Source organism: Motacilla alba, chromosome 1, assembly GCF_015832195.1.
Source record: "Motacilla alba alba isolate MOTALB_02 chromosome 1, Motacilla_alba_V1.0_pri, whole genome shotgun sequence".
Lineage (NCBI taxonomy): Eukaryota > Metazoa > Chordata > Aves > Passeriformes > Motacillidae > Motacilla > Motacilla alba.
This window is the reverse complement of record NC_052016.1, coordinates 29,219,313-29,236,349: the sequence shown is the minus strand read 5'-3', so window position 1 is coordinate 29,236,349 and position 17,037 is coordinate 29,219,313. Positions and strand designations below refer to the sequence as shown.

The 17,037-nt window shown below is 41.5% G+C and overlaps 1 protein-coding gene and 1 long non-coding RNA gene across 3 annotated transcripts in view; one reads left to right on the top strand and one right to left on the bottom strand.

The window, feature by feature from the left end:
* LOC119703248 overlaps positions 1 to 4,392 on the top strand; it is a 22,245-nt gene extending 17,853 nt beyond the window's left edge. The window contains exons 3-4 of the long non-coding RNA XR_005257600.1: positions 3,511 to 3,591; positions 4,255 to 4,392. This is a non-coding gene — a long non-coding RNA (uncharacterized LOC119703248). The remainder of the gene's footprint in view (positions 1 to 3,510; positions 3,592 to 4,254) is intronic.
* PLCXD2 (phosphatidylinositol specific phospholipase C X domain containing 2) overlaps positions 1 to 17,037 on the bottom strand; it is a 23,883-nt gene extending 6,846 nt beyond the window's left edge. For both annotated transcript variants that reach the window (XM_038142772.1, XM_038142782.1), the window contains exons 1-3: positions 16,854 to 17,037; positions 3,992 to 4,452; positions 2,165 to 2,406 (exon numbers count right to left, since the gene is read on the bottom strand). In XM_038142772.1, coding sequence (XP_037998700.1) covers positions 2,165 to 2,406; positions 3,992 to 4,452; positions 16,854 to 16,971 — 821 coding nt within the window. In that variant the 5' untranslated portion in view covers positions 16,972 to 17,037. The remainder of the gene's footprint in view (positions 1 to 2,164; positions 2,407 to 3,991; positions 4,453 to 16,853) is intronic.

Sequence of the window (17,037 nt, the reverse complement as noted above, 5' to 3'; positions counted from 1 at the left end):
AACCACGCATTCACATGCTAGTTGGGTTACTGCAACTGGGTATTCATACGCTAGTCGATTTAGGGAACTACACTGTCTTTGGTTATCTATGGTCATTATTGGCCGATGATGGCTTGGGGCTCCAAGACTCCTCAGAATTTCCATAGGAGCTATTCCCCCTTCACTTGCTAATTTGGATTTCTATTCAGTGAACACCTGTGGATGCTACATTCTAATGAGGTAACCGGTTTCCCAACTCCTATGAAAGACTTCTAAAGATTTGGGTGCTTCTTGTATCGAATTCTAAAGCATGACTGAACATTTATTTTATGCATATATATTTCCCTAGGTACAAATATATTTATTCAAGCAGGAATTTTAATACATTTATTACAAGTGCAAGTCAGGAGTCTGCACCAGCTTTCTTGCACTCTAACATGAGACACCATGCTCTTCAGCAGTTAGACACAAATGGCTAAATATGTTGGCATTTTTTAGATTAGTGCTGTAATATGCATACATTATTTGAGAAAATAGTAGGCTAACAAATTAGCTAACAGGATGATGAAGAGAAAAAAGCAAACCCAAAAAACTTAAAATCACTTCACTCCAGGTGAATCAGGACAATAAAAAAAAACTTATCAAGAACTATGAGTGAAGGCATAACTACTGCCAAGGGACACACCAGACTTCAGCCAGCTAAGTGTGACTTGTTGCAAGTCTCCTTTAGCACGAGCTGAAAATATTTAAATATTCAAATCCAGGGCAAAGTTTCCATACAAGAAGGCAGGCATCTACATAAAACTGCAAGGACACATTTGCATATCAGCCAGCTTGTGCAAATGCACACAGGTAATCACGCTATGCAAACAGCAGCACCTATCTGCAACTTTCCGTTTAGTTGCAAAGAAGTGGTAAGGATAAGGGAAAGGGATGGACTGAAGGCAGGCTTCCCACTAACAGTGGCTTAGAGCACAGATCTGTGCCAGTTCCTCGAAACAGAGTTGCTCGCCCATTCCATTAAATACAACGATCCTTTGGCAGTTTTGGCTCAGGAATTCCGCCCGGCCCTGGCGCGGATGCCCCGCAGGGTTCGGCGCTCGCGGGCCCCCAGCGCCACCTGGTGGCGAGCGCGGCCGGCACAGAACCCAAGAGCAGCGGAGTTCACCGGGCTTGGGCCAGACCAACGCCTCTAAACACGAGCCGGACTGAAATGCCGAGATTTATACCTAACCTGCGATTTTCTTATTCACAGAATCACTTAGTAGTCTGGGTTGGAAAGGACCTTAAATATCATTGCATTCCAACAGCCCTCGCCTTTTGCAGGGACACCTTCCACTAGACCAGGTTGCTCAGAGCCCGACCCAACGTGGCTTTGAACACTTCCAGGGAATGAGGGGAATGGGGCATCCACAAATTCTCTAGGCAACCTGTACCAGGGCCTCACCACCCTCACAGTAAAGAGCTCTTCCTAATATTCAAGAGGACTTTTACAGTTCTGGTAATTTTAGCAAATGGGCTACAAGGTGGTAATTCCATAAAATAAATACAGAACTATCCTGGTCATGCTGTTAATGCTATTAAAAAGCACTGGCACTCTGTGCTAATCAAAGCAAAACCCTCTTACCGTGACCTTACTCATAGGAAAATTAATTGTACAATGGTCACTGGTATTAAAAAAAGTCAAATGGTGAATCTAATTTTTGGAAAACCTCCCCCCCAGCCCCCCTTAAAATACAAAGTAAAATACTGCCCTAGGTCATACATCTCTGGCTGTTACTGAAGTTACTGAGATATTTGTATGGACAAATGCAAAACTAAGTCCAGAAATAAGCAATTTTCCTGCGTGGCACAAGCTTTTTCCACCCCCACTTAAATCCAACTTCAGCCAGTTTGAAATGAATTGGTTTGAAGCCACACATCCATCCTACATTTTACAAAATCATATCACATTCCAAAAGTTCCAATTACCAGGAAACACATATATACCCTGTTCCTTTATTATTTGCACTAAGTCTTTATTTTCAATGATTGCAAGTATCTCTCATGAACAATAGGTACTGAGCAAAACGGCATGATTTCAGCAAGCCTAAGCAAACATTTCCTAGTTTCTTTCTTGCTCAGTGCCTCTTTCAACACGAGACATGTTAAGTAAAGAACCGAGACAATCAAGACAGGTCCTTACCTATGAACAAGTGTGTTCTTCAGACCACGAATCAGATGCCGCGCAATCGTTTTCACTCGAGGTGTGAGAATTGCTTGAGAAACGTGGAAAGTCCCATATCGACTTCGTTCCCCCAGAGTAGTCTCCAGGAACTGCAGCAGTTTGTGCACATTAGTTGTGTTAGCCCATGGTGCTGGCATTTTATTACCTGGCCACAGGAAGGGATATTCCTGATACAAAGGGTGGTGGTAAAATATGAGAACCTAAAAGAACAAAAAAAAAAGAAAAAAAACAAAACAAAACCAAACTAAGTCACAATTACTATCTTTTTATTTGAACGGGCTGCTGCATTGGTATATGTTCATACAGTACTGCTGCACCTAGCATAGCAGTGAAGAGGACCAAGCAAAAAAGTTGCTCTTGAATCATGAATGTCAGTATATTCGCTGCACTACATTGTCACAGACATATTTTATGAAAATCCTTTTGTCAGGATTTTCTTCTCCTGAGAAGCCTCAGGGACAAAATGTAAACAATGACTATGTGCTGCTGTGGAATGCAACAGATGCATTGTTGCTTGGTCCATGTTGGTTGTTTCTACTTAATAACCAATCAAGGATAGAACTATTCAAACTCTCTGGTCAGTCACAAAACTGACCATTCTATTCATTCCATTCTATTCCTGTCTCACATTCTGACAATTCCTTTCTCTCTGTTCTTTTAGTATAGTTTTAATTTAGCATTTTTAATATAATATATACCATAATATAGTAAACCAACCTTCTAAAACATAGAGTCAAGATTCTGCGTCTCTTCCCATGTCCTACATGCCCGGCAATGCCACACTACAGCCAAAGGAGATGGAGATCATACTGTTCAGCTTTGAGGACAGGATTGCTTCAGGCTTTATGGGTCATCAGTTTAAAATGACAAAGTTACTTCTGTCATTTAAAGAGCTCAGCTTAAAAGCATTCCAACTTCTTAATGCCCGAAAATACTGTATCTGTACTTGAAGGTAAGGATTTTAGCAGTCTTGCCATCTTCTGAATACCTCCCTCTAAGAGGGCGAAGTGTGCTGGGCTGATTGGCACATGACTGACATACTGGCATCTTGCTCACACTTGCTGCATGAGAAACCAAAGCCAGTCCAGCTGTCAGCAAAACCATCAAATCCAAAGTTAGTATTTTTTACCTTGTAAGGTGCTTCTCTACAGCACGAAGAGGCAACGTTTTTTACAAACATCCACATTTACACAAGATTATTCTTGAAGCCTAACATTGACAGCACCAGTTCAGAACAATTCCTCAAAGCCTCATTTCCAGTTCAAGAATTATGTGCTGCTGCTGAAACCGTTTTCTGTTCTCAGTTTTTGTGTACCTATGGGAGCAGTTACCACAGCGAAGAGGCATTAACCTCACCTCTGCAGATCTGGATGGCTGCAAAGCGGGTAAGAAATTCAGTCCATACCTTAGTCATGCTAAAGCTTATATGCTTCACACTGGCTAGAAAGACAACAGTTAAAATCTTCAGCAACACAAGTCTGCATTACATGCCCTTCCAGAAGAGAAAACCCTTTGTAAGGAGCACTAGGCTCCAAGGACACTATAGTTTAATTATTTAACAAATGTGCTTGGGAGCAGGACAGACTGGCCACCATAGATGAGGGGAAACACAGCTGCATGTAAATGGAGGAAAACATGCACACTACATAGAGGAGGCCCTAGTGGGCTTTAATTTGATCATCAGCAACATCTTTGGTTCAGTATCTGTGAGTGGGAGCTACACCTGGCTTGTCTCTAAAATCTTAACATTTTGGGTTTCAAAAGCATCAAACATCCTTTCCCTACCTGGTGTTTCTTCTCCCACATGTACAGTAATGTCACATATTCTACACATTCAACACAACAAAGTTTGGATTCAAATGCTGAGTGGATCCTGTTGATCAAGAAGTGGTGATGGCTGTCATCCATGGCATAGAAATGATTGAAATCTAAGAAGATTACTTCCTTGGGGTGCTGCTCAAGAAAACTATTCATTTCCTTCAGCCCATCCCATACTTTGATGCCAAACAAACCATGTATAAAGTAAATTTCTTGTCCTATTTCCCCAGGCTTGGAAGATACTCGAAGATCAAAGTAGCGGATGCCGCCTTCCAACTGCTCTTTGAAAGTCAAATTTTGAGTCACTGACCATTTCTTCATGATCTTTCTAACCAAGGAAATTCTGGCCAAACGTTTGATGGCTGTTGCTTGGTCTGGTCCCACTGGAGATTTCTCATCGACCCAGTAGCTGAAAGAATCATGTGATCCTAGAAAAAAAAAGCCAAGAAAAATTAATTTTAGAAAAAGTGACTATCCCATAACACATGTACCCATGTGCCCTGAAAACTGAACAAAGTCCTACATGTGTGACTGGGATGCGGAAGCATTATGCTCATGTGTGAGTCTTTCAGATTATCCTTTACACCTTACTTTCCCCTGACAGTGTAACAAGAGTTAAGTGTAAGGTCCTCAGTTTGACTTGCTTTCTTTCATGAGCTCCCAATTTCAATGCTCTCTGAACACAACAAAACAAACATTTGTGATAAACGTAAACCTCCTTCTAACCTTCCTTCACAAACTACAAATCAACCCCCAAAGGTTTCCCAGAGCCTGGTACATGACTGATCTAGGCTGAATCTCCAGAATAATTTTGAAAATCTGAGACCATATTTCCACCTGGTATATCCAACCATAACCTTACACACCAAACATCTTGGAACAGGTATCTTTATTCACATAATGGACTGTGCACCTGCACATGTCCTACCAGCACATCTCACTTTAGCCCCAAGATGGCAGATAAATAATTAGTAGTTTGAACAGTGGGCAATCACTGGCTGGACTTAGAGGTGGAACAATTGAACACGCCACCAATTACAGTGTAGATGAATACCAAGCTCATGTTAAACAAATTCATGAACATTGTCTTTTACCTGGCATGCTTTCAAGTAACCAAAGGCATGGTGAACAGAAAATTAATCAAAAAAGTACAACCAACAATCAAAATCACCAGTCCCAACCAAAATAATGCACTTCCAAAAAAGCTCCTGTAACACAACCTTGGCAGAGAAACTGCATCTCCAATATAAAATTTTTGCTTATTAGAAAAACCTCCAATTGAAAATTCTGTAGTAAATGGGAAAAAACCCTGAGACAAAAGTTTCAGAGTGAATGAAATACCCCTACCTTAGCCAAGTCAGTAACAGAACAAAGCGTGAAAAGGCAGTTTATCTTGGTCTGCACCGTACCAGAACAGCATAAAGCAAAGACTGGCAGAAGTTGATCCACTACAGACTGGGGTTTACCAAGGATTTGTGATCATTTGCACCAGGTACCAGCAATCTAGCCAAGAAGCTGTAGCTGCTCCAGGCTCACCTTCCTTGTGAAGCTCCAGCCAGCAAAAACACTATTAGATAGAGCTCTAACAGCCCTTGTTACCCTTTGTCTTCAGGACAGGAGACCTTTGCCCATTAAGCCAAGCCCTACCTGCTATCTGTGCTTGTGTAGAGAAAGCATCTTCACCTAAGGAGCTAATTTTCCAGCTGCCCCAGGGTACACGTGACCAGGCACCTGTGTTTTACATTCCTGCATGTTTGTCCCTGCTTCCAGGACTATGCTTTTCTCGAATTTCAAACTTTGTCCTCTACCTCAGTCTGCAACTCTTTGAAATACCCATCTGTCACATTCAATCTCAAGATAGCATTTGAGGCATTCACAGCCTCCTTTATCCAAACCTTTTGTTTGTGTACCAGTGCTCACTTGAACACTGATGCATTTTTTGTGATGCAAGATCAGAGCTACAAACAGGATTATGTTCTTAACTGGATTATCTTGTCGGCATTTTAAATCCAGATGAAAGAACAGACTGTGCATAAACTAAACATCACTTCTCAATAACCTTAAATGCACTCTGTTTCCATGGATTTCAACTAGTTCAAAATCAGTGAACAGGTAGTGTGAAGTTTTTAAGTTTTACAAACGAACTCCAAAACTAATTCTGACCAATTCTCCATGAATTCTTCACAACATTTCTATAAGTGGGCATCTGTTATGGCTTGTCATTCAGTCTTCTAGACAGAAGTAAGAAGTGCCAAAGATGCCATCTTAAGCAACATTTTAGTACCTGTCCCAGTAAACTACATCAGAAAGTGGCTGTCAGTTGTGGAGCAACACCTAGATTTTTTTCCCCCCCATCTCCAAACATGCAACCCCAAACAAAATCCAGGAGCAAACATCTAGTGAAGATATTTCAGAAGCCGTATGATGCTTCAAACTGCAGTTTATAAATATTTGAAATTCATCTACCTCCCTGTACAGCAGAATGAATCATTCAAGCTTCTAAAATATTTGGAAAGTAGACTTTAATCACAAGGGGCTTGCCTTTTGCCTTGGAATTAGTAGCTCTGCACAAAGAAATCTTTCATTTGGTTGTGTTTTTTGTTCGTTCTTTTTCCTAGTTCTTAATTCCATCAATTTTTATTTTTTCTTTTGTTTAGGTCACTGTAGAAGACAGTTTAACATTGTAGAACAATGACATAAGAAATATTTTCATATTAACTAAGACAGTGCAGCATCCTTGAACCTATAGGAATCACTCACACCATTATGCTCCCTCAGACTGATAAATCTGACTTACAAAGGAATGATAATTTTATCTTGCCTCTAATATATTGTTGTCACCTCAGAGTTGTCTAAGTAAATCTAAACCAAAAACCAACTCATTTTCCCAATTCTGATCATTCACTTTGCAGCTACAAAAGTCTTTCCTTCGCAGTTTGACACTAACAAGGTGCTTTTAAGGATACAAAGAGCAAATTTTCTCCCTGCACTATCACAAACCAAATTCTATTTACAGCCTAGCACTAGAAAGCAGTATCAAAAAAGAAAAAAGATCCACAAAAAACCCAAACAAGTCATCACATCACAACTTTTTCAACACATACTTTAAAAACTGCACTCCTTAACAGGAAACTGAACTAGGTGTGATATGCTTCTATAGTTAGAGTAGATCCTATTAACTACTGCCCCATGGCTCTGCTAAAAGTCTAGGAAATGGAGCTTTCCTCCTACATCAAAGTCAGCATGTATACCTAGATATAACCAAGCAGAACACTAGTTGCATTTGCAAAACATGTTCTCCTTTTCACTGTTGGTAGCACATCACCTTCTAAGCAGGGCAGGGCAGGGAAGCATCACCAATTCTGATGATCATTCTATGATCAATACTGAGACTGGAAAGACAGCAGAAGTTTAGTTGGGTCTTCAGTGGTCATTTAAAAAGGCCAGTCACCAAAATCTAGGCCAAACCTGGATCCACAATGTTTTGACTCTGGTCAAAAAACTGAAACCCTGAGCAACAGCACTGGATACTTGTGGGGCTGTGGGATAATAGCAAGGTGAAGACCCACATCATCCACCAGGCCCTTCTTTAATTTAAGATCACTGTGATATACTACCACCTGAGGCACTGCCTTTAAACATAGCTTAGCTGTTAGATGTTAAGTACATGCTAAGCTGATTGCATCATGATGCCAAAATAATCCCTGCTCTATCTCTAAACTCATAAAAAGTCTTGCCATTCTGTTCCTATTGAAGGAGCCAAGCTGCTTGCTGATACATGTGACACAGCATGATTTCTTTTCAAAAAAGCATAACCTAAACCAACCCAAATCTGTAAAACTTCAAAGGCAAAGGGCAGACCCTACATGGCAAGAATGGAGCAGACCAGCCCCATTTTGTCAGGAGCTCAGTGTAAGAGATTCCTAAGAAGATTCTCAATTAATGTCTAACACAAGGACGTGTGAAGGTGCTTGGACACTGCCCAGCAAAAGCAGCAAGGCTGGCAGGTCCTGGACAGAGCAAGAACCACAAAACTCTCACAGCAACACACTCTGTAAACTCCTTTCCAGGCATAAAAAATCTCTCACCATCTGTTGTTCCCCATAATAATGCGCATTGCTGCAAATTATGCCAAGTACTTTTCTAGGGGAAAAAAGCAACCTCAAGAATTATTGAATCAAGACATTTCACATGATAATTAACAACTTAAATATAAACAACATCCTATTCAGTAAAGCTATTCCTTAAACCTATTGATTGTGGACAAAGCAACTAACAAAACTAGGTATTTATAACCTCTGCCTCACCCACTGAGAAATCAAAAGGCAGAGACGAGCCTTTATTGTCCTTTAGGTAAGGAGAGGCTCAAAGTCCAGCCTAAAAAGCATGTTCCTGCATGTGCAGGACATGGAATCACTGTACACAAGACCAGATTAGCGCTCAGACAGCACACCTTACTGAGCTGCTCTAGTGACATGGCATCAGACTAGTGCTCAGCCCTTCCCAAAACCGAGTCAGGCATAGGCAATACAATGAAGAGATCATGATTTGCCAATTGCTTCCAATGGGGTGAAGATGTGCAGCACGAAGCAGCAAGCATTAAATTTAATCATGAAAGAGACTGCGCATTCAAAGACAAAAATTAGGGGACTGCTAATCAGCTGGCAGCTTTATTTCTGTTTCATTTCTTTCACCTAACAAAGACTGGAAGCTTTAAGGAAAGAAGTCACATACCATCAAATGCCCAGATATTTAACTACCAAAAGCTGTGTTATAGTTAGAATAATATTATATAGGTATCTTCCAGACGCCAGACTTAAAATGATGGACAGATCTCTTAATTTTATCCCAGTAATTGCAACTGTGGATTAAATTTCATTCATATCTTTAAACTTTTTTTTTTCTGCTTATACTAATTCCACAAGTTAATTTTATGTTAAACAGCTTCCTTTTCAATTCAATTAATACGTTAAATAGATTGTATTTCACAGTTCAGGATGACTTCTTGTTGAAGCCCTTGTGCTGATTGTAAGACAGCAGCCTTTTATCATCACATCTGCAGTAAAATCTAACTTCCCAGTGTGTTTATTTGTCATGCTACTTACTCACAGATAGTCAAAGAAACCCATGGTGGAGCTGAAACAAATAACACTGATCAACAGAATGTTATCAAGCTTCCAATGTCAACAAATACCAGCTATAGCTGTTCACTCTCATGACCAGTGACAGGACTCAGGAAACAGCACAAAGCTGAGTCGGGAGGCTTACACTGGATCTTGGGAAAAGTATCTTCACCCATATGGTGGCTGAACACTGGAATAGGGAAGTGGTTACAGCACCAAGCCTGTCCAAGTTCAAGCAGTGTTTGGACAATGCTCTCAGGCACAGGGTCTTGGGGGTGTCCTGTGCAGGACCAGCTGTTGGACTTGGTGATCCTGTGGGTCCCTTCCAATTCAGCATATTCTAGGATTCTGTACCATTTGGTAATATATTTTATTTCCACATAATACTTCCTGCAAATACTGCAGAGGGACAGGGATTAGCATCATGTCACCAACCCCTTGTAAATTTACCTTCATGGAATATTAAAAATATGATTATACAGCATGCAAAGTGCAGAGATCTTCCAACACAGAACATTACCTGTGCACTGCCAATCACCTCAAAACAAGACAAAAAGTCATGGGGTTTTTTGGATACAAGCTGTCTCAGCATACTGCAAGTCTCCCTGGTTCCAAGGCTGTGGACTAGTCAGAAGCAGCAGCTCAAGAGACTTTCTGCAAACATCTGGCCAATCAAGAAGAAATAAACGAAAGCACAAGGGCAGACAAGTGTGCTGTAAGCTTAAATAGATCTGAATAAGTCCAATTGATCTTTACATGAATAGAATACTAACAGGATGAAAATTGTAAGAAACTAATGTTTAACGTAGCATGAAGCTAAGAAGCAAGGTCAAAAAACCCATCTCTTAAAAAACATTACAGGGTCACTTATGACCAAAGAATCACCCAAGCTAAAGTGACGCTGAACTTCTTAGTACAAACTCTGCTTACTAGGCAAAGTACATTCCCCACTCATTACAAACTACTGCACATGACACAGCACAGCAGGCATTACACAGCTAAGATGGGCAGAAGAACAGTAACCAAGTTCCAAAAACACAGGATGTAAGTGCTAGCAAGTCAAGATGATCCCACTGATGTTCTTTTAAACCACATCGCCTGTGTGTGCCAAAACTGAGGGAAAAACAGGATAACCAAAAGTGCCTCTCAAAGTCTGGAAGTCCTCGGGATTCAGGTCCTTAACAATCCAGATTTTCTTATTAGAAAATTAACATCTTAAAAGTTCATCACTAATGAAAAGCAAATAGTTCATACTAACTTGTCCAGCAAAAGAAGATGAGGCAGAAATAAGAAACATCCTATTGATAATCAATTATCTAAAACTACAGAGATGAGTATATTTTAAGAAACCTACAAGAATCCTTTAGATATTCTTAATGCAGTCCCATTAAGAAAGACAAATCCTAGTACAGACCAAATCCTCTTAGGAAAACTCCCTCTCTCTATCCAAGAACTACCCTGATTTCCCCCACTAGCCCTTTCAGGCAGTGCAATGGGATGCAAGAGCTTAAAGAGAACCTAAAACTGTCAAACACAATGTCACAGAGTAGTTTACTTTTCTCTCCAGCCAGAACAAATCCTTTTGGCACTGGCTGGAGTTATTGCCATTGAAGGTTAAGGTCACTTAGCAATGATTTCTCATTTATCAACATTCTCAGCAGTCTGCAAAGGGAATGCAAGAAAGACACAGCATGTCTCTACCATTTCAAAGCCTGACTGGATCCACATACTCAAAAATGAAAAAACCCTTCAGCTTAGAGTCCTAAACTCCTCTTTTGTGACCACTGAGAACTGAGTGGACCAAGGGTTCATTCTCTTCTGAGAAAGCTATAGAGAAATCTTTACTACATGGTACTTTCCCCTCTTTTAGCATCTTTGCTGGAAAAGCAGGCAAACTTTCACAACATGGAAGGAGAGCAACAACCATTTATATCAACATTATGACTAGTTTTCTCCATTGGAAGTAAAACTTTGGCATATTCTGCACTCATTTACCATTTACATCTCTCCCTGGAGATCAGTGAATAGTCAAGCTGAAGACACTTTACCAGACACACTTAAGTCCCTCTCTAGGGTACAGATTTTAATAGGTCACATGAAGAAATTTTTTTCCAGGAAAAAACCCAAATTAATTAGGACCTTCATATTCTGTCTGAAGAAAATTTTGTGGTATTTCAAAAGCAGTTTGGTTTTGGCTGAACAGATGACAGAAGTTCTTTAAAAAGAGAAGCCTTAAGACTGGCTTTTCAGGGGAGCTCCTGCACAGACGTAGTGTCTGCCAGACCAGTTCCTCACAGAGAGACATACAAAAAGAATACTTGGTTACTTAAGAACAGTGGAACAACTTCCATCAAATGTTTCCACCAGTGTAACAGCCCAGATACGTTAATAGCCTCTCTAAAAATATTTGAGAGTTGCTGTTACAATCAAATAGTCTAACAAGGTAATAAAATAAGTTGTCTTTTCAGAAAAGTCTGCATTTACAAATCATATGCAACATCATTATACTTAATGCAGATACTTTCTTCCAGTGGTTACCGCCTGATTCATTGGTAGATGCAAACTAAATTGAGAGGGAAAATAAAGCTTGGTGAAACAGAACATAAATCTTATATTTCTTCCCTTTGAGCTTCAACCCAACAGAGGGCCAGTTCAGATAATTCAATGATCCTTTTAATGAGAACTCCATAGGAATACTGTTTGGGAGGAGGATGCAGCCTCAAGGTGACCACCACTCCTCTCAGCACACATGTCCACAGCCCACACCAGCCCACAAACAAATAAACAAGAAAATCATAGCTTTAACAAGTTCAGCAGCTCACCTCAGGATCAGGCAGACAAAGAGAAAAACCACCCAATCCAGTCAGAGCCTAGTGGCCAGCTCTCAACTGCACAGTGCTTGCTGCTGCTTCTTTTCAGAACCATTTTGGCTCTGCGTAGCCAACTCCAGGTCAGGCAGCTCACAGGGCTTTTAGAGAACAGCTACACTGTCAGGACAGCAGAGTTGGCCATTTGGTAGATGGGAAGATGGCATCTGGTACAGAAGATGCACAGGGCCCCATCACCTCCAAGTACTGGAACCTGGCACATGAGGACAGTCACACTACAGCACCAACTCAGTTACTTATAGCAGGTTATTAATTCAGGAAACACCTCTCCATGCCTTCCGTCCCCCCCTTAAGGTGAACCATGGGCTTGGCCAGCAGGGCTGCGCCTTGTTAAGACTGCCTACCAGCTGTATTTTTAAAGCTTTGTTTTCCAGGGATGATGATTTCATAGTACTTTGATCATTTAAATCAAAATCAGGAAGCTTCTTACTGAGGCTCTTGGGATGAACTTCTCAGAGAAGGGCAGAAACAGTGGCACACTTAATGTGGCAAGTTTTGGGCTAGTCATACTGACACTGCCATGAACAAACTATGGGAAGTTATATTACAAGTTGGCTAGAAAGTCAAGAGTGTGTGTGTGTTGTAGGGGGGAATTCGGCAGCTTGACTATGCTATAGTTTGGACCAGCAAAGTTTTACTATTTCAGAAGAGCAAGGACACCTCTCTCCTTGGGGATCAGCAAACAGTCAAGTTGAAGACACCAACTGTTCTGAGTCTCCAATATGGTCTTGTTCTGGCCATATTCAGGTCAATATTATTTTCTCTGTTAAAAAAAAATGTTTCTAGAACTGTAAACCCCATTTTTTATGTGTCAGCTCTGGCTACCTACAACCCAGCATCCCACAGGAAACTCCTCAGCTACTGTCCAACCTGATGCTGACAGAAATGGCTCCACATTCCAAATGCTCTGCATAACTTAGAAATTAGATTCTGGCCAGCCGTGCACATGATTTCTGAGGAAGCAAGAACACACCAGCTGGGATCACTATAAGATGACAGAAGAGGCCTGGTACACCACTAGAAGCCACAGGTGGAGAGCTGTCCCAAATCTCCCTGGAAAGGCAGCCTGCCCAGTCTGCATGTTCCAGAGCAGCAGAACACTGCGGAGTGTGACATCTGGCTCTAGGTGTTTCAGTGGTTGAAAAACTGACTTCTGCTGGCAAAAGCTTCCTTACTTTTTCAAATCAGCCTTAGATATACCAAGTTTGAGCTACAACACAAACATCTTCACTTCAAAATTTTCAAAAAGAAATCTTACACCCTAGGAGAAAAACACTGGTGTAAGTTTTTTTTTAATAGTATCACATTTCAAAGTGCTAAAGTAAAACATTTTACTTTTCCCAAATTTTCCATCTTTTAGCTCACTTCTTCAGTGACTCCTATCAAACAACTTATTTCAGATTAAAATTAACTTTTCCCCAACTAAGCTTAGTTTTTACTAATAGCCTTTGTTTAAGCCAAACTATGTGAAAGAAAACAATCACTCATTTATTCTACAGCTATTCCACCTGCTGTTCTTTCCTGTCCACAGCTGCAGCATCATGATACATCAGGTTAACCTTTGTGTTCCCTCAGGACACCCACACAGTGCAGCATCCATCCTAAGGCTTGCCCAACTCCGTGAGCAGCTGTTGCAAGCAGCTTTTCTGACAAGAACCATTTCTCAAAATAAAAAATTCCCTCCAAACTATCATCACCACAAAAACCTTCTCAGAAGGTTAGCTTGGGGAACACACCATATTTGGAGAGGGAGAGAAGGAAAGGCAGGGGACAGAAGCAACTTTTAATCATCTTACTTTATTTATTAAAGGGCACGCATAACTCTTTTGGGTGCTCCTGCAAGCAGCAGTGGATCCCTACCTTAGCCATCATATGTTTTCTCCAGAAGACAAAGAAAGAAAATTAGCAGCATGGAAAAACTCATCATGACCAGTTCTGGGAACCAAGCAAGCAATACAGATTGATCCAAAACTCCAAGTATACCTGTTACATCCATATTTAAAGTTGGAATAGTCCAGACAGGTTTAAGTAAATGTATTATTACCAAAACCCAAAGGAAAATGGAACTGCCTGCTTTTCTCCTCATGACATTCATCCAGCACCTTGGAGACTGGACTAACGAAACACTTAAAACACTGATAGCTGGCAGTGAACATCTGCTAGACTGCCTTGCTGTCTCAAACCAAAAGGCATGAGCTTATCATGACCTCACAGAGAGGAGACAGAAAAAGTGTTTCACCTGTTCTAATACAAGAATTCATGCAAAACTCTGATGAAACAGGAAAATGGTGCCATCTCTTCAGATGCAGAGACTTCAGACTCTAGCACCAAGGTAATCAAGATACCTGCCTTTCTAAAAATTTCTGCAGCAGTTCAAATGAAACAGTACAAACTGGACATACAATGGTGCCATCAACTATTAGGATGCAAGTACAAGCAAGGAACAGCTAGGCTCTCCAGCTAATTCTTTAACTATCTGATTTACTTTGAAAGCTGATCAGTAAGAGCATTCCAGATTTTTGCGCTCCATTTCTACATGGAGAAATAAGAAAAGTAGCAGATGTAGATCAAAAAAATGACCAAGGAAAATAGTAAGTATCATAGTTGTGATTTCATAAAATTCTTTAATGTAAGTCAGCTTGAGATTAAACAAGCACTGCACAATTCCCTGCCAAGGATCACGTCCACAATCAAAATGTTTAAGGGCTCATTTTTAAGCCCACATCCAAAGAGGATTACTGGAATATAATTAAGAGAAAACCCTCTAGACTTTCAGACAAGGTCACCACTTGTTGAAGGTGGTTATTTTTGTTGACTATACTGCATACTTGTGACATTGATGACATTTTAGTTACTTGATAGTTGGCAATTTTTCATTGCAAAAGATCCCTCCTCTCATGACACTGCACAGGAAACCTCATCTCTTTTCCTTGCAAATGACTATATTGGTTTAGCACCTTGGCTAAAGTTTTTCCCAACAGAAGTAACAGAAAAGCCCAAATGTGGGAACTGATCACACACAAGCTTTGGAGAAGGGCCTTAACTCTTTCAAAGTCTCTCTTCCTTTTGAGCAGAGTTAAATAATTGTGTAAATAGCCCATATACCTCATGAGCACCCATCTTCAACATTATTTACCTGCTACCAGTTGGTTCTAAGGGCTGAGGAGAGAATGACCTTCTCTACCGTCCAGTAAGGGGCTTCATACCATTATTTAACAGCTCCTGGTATCATAGAATAATGTAGCTTTAAAAGCACCCCCAGAAGTCACAGCTACCTTTTCTAAAGCCACTGAAAACAAGCAAAAGGTTTGCAACAAATTAAGCAGGAGAACCCTATAAAGATCTCTTGGGCAATATACAAGGGAGATACCCACTCACAGTAGTACATAATAAATTAAATCTAAGAAGTTTCTTTCATGTGTACACTCTCAATTCATCCATTTTAAATAGCCCCATGATACTATCATTTTGTTCCTTTCTTAAAAAAATAATTCTTTAAATGCTGTAATTCTTCAAAGTGCAAAAAGTATAAAAACAACAAGAGTTTCATGATTTTGAGTGCTGATTTTATTTCAATTTTTAAAAAGTTTTAAGGTTTCCACTCCTGGAGCTCTTTCTCTGTTCCTATGTACAAAGGATGACAAGGAGTTTGGTGGGGAAGCAAACAAAATCCCCAAATCAAAACCAATTGAGTCCATCATTCCAGGGGAGAAAACAAAGGCAAGTAACACTGATCTCCATTGCTGTTCAGCATCTGCAAAAATTCCTCAACTGCCACCTGTATTCCACACTGCTAGGAACACAACACACACTCTGCTTCTAGGGAGGTATTTCTGAATGTCTGCCATATAGAATCAGAAGAAGATTGGAAAGCACTGCTGAGATCACAGAGTCCAACCCAAGCCCTAACACCACCTTGCCAACTGGACCGTGGCACTGAGCGCTACATCCACTCTTTCCTTAAAGACTTCCAGGGATAGTGATTCCATCACCTCCCTGGGCAGCCCCATTCAATGTCTAATCACCCTTTCTGTGAAGAAACTCCTTCTAATGCCCATCCTGAATCTCCCCAGACACAACTTGAGACTGTATGCATGCTACAACACATATCCAAAATGCTAGTGACAGGCTAAAGCACTAAAATGAAAACCAAGCCTGTACCAGAGTGTAACATCCAGCATCATAAGGAGCAGTAACCACCCCTAAAATCTTCCCTATTAACATTTGCAAGGAAGAGTATTTTTTTGCCTTTTAGAGACAGAAAATCAGCCTAAGTAAGTTTCAGGTCATCTGTTGTTGTCGTCATTTATAAGCTTACCTATCTGCAAATCAAGGTATAAGAGACATGCCATATAATAGTCTGGGTTGGGAGATAGCCTGAAGATCACATAGTTCCAAGCCCTCTGACACGAGCAGGAAGACTCCTCACGAGAGCAGGCTGGCCAGAGCCCCAACTCAGCAGACCTTCCATTTGATAAACTTCCAGTTGTTGGGTCAACGCAGCCAAGCCATTCTCCCCAGCCGACTTCAGCCGTACTTAAAGCGCCTGCAAACGCTCAGGACGGCCGCTAGCGGTCACAGCTGCCTTTTCTGCAGGCAGCGACAGCAACAGGTCAATGGTTAGCGTCTCACAGCAGTATTTACGGGAGATTAAGCCCGCCATTCTCTGCTGTGATAGACAGGGCTCTTCTCAGCCCCAGCACCTGCCAGCCTCTGCCTCAGCACTTTATTACGGGGGACGCGACGCCGCGGCCGAGGCAACTCCCCCACCACTGCCCGGGCAGCCCCGGCCCCGCACATCCCGTCCCGCCGCCCTACCCGGGATGGCGAGGTTGGAGAGCGGCAGGGAGCGCAGTGCGGGCGGTAGCGAGCCCATCCAGTCGGCGTTGCCGTCGGCCATAGTCCCCACGGCGCCACTCCGCCGGCGAGCCCGCATAACGGGCGGGCGCCGCGGCCGGGCCGGCACCGCCGGGAGAGCGCCGGCACCCGCCGCCCTTATGTA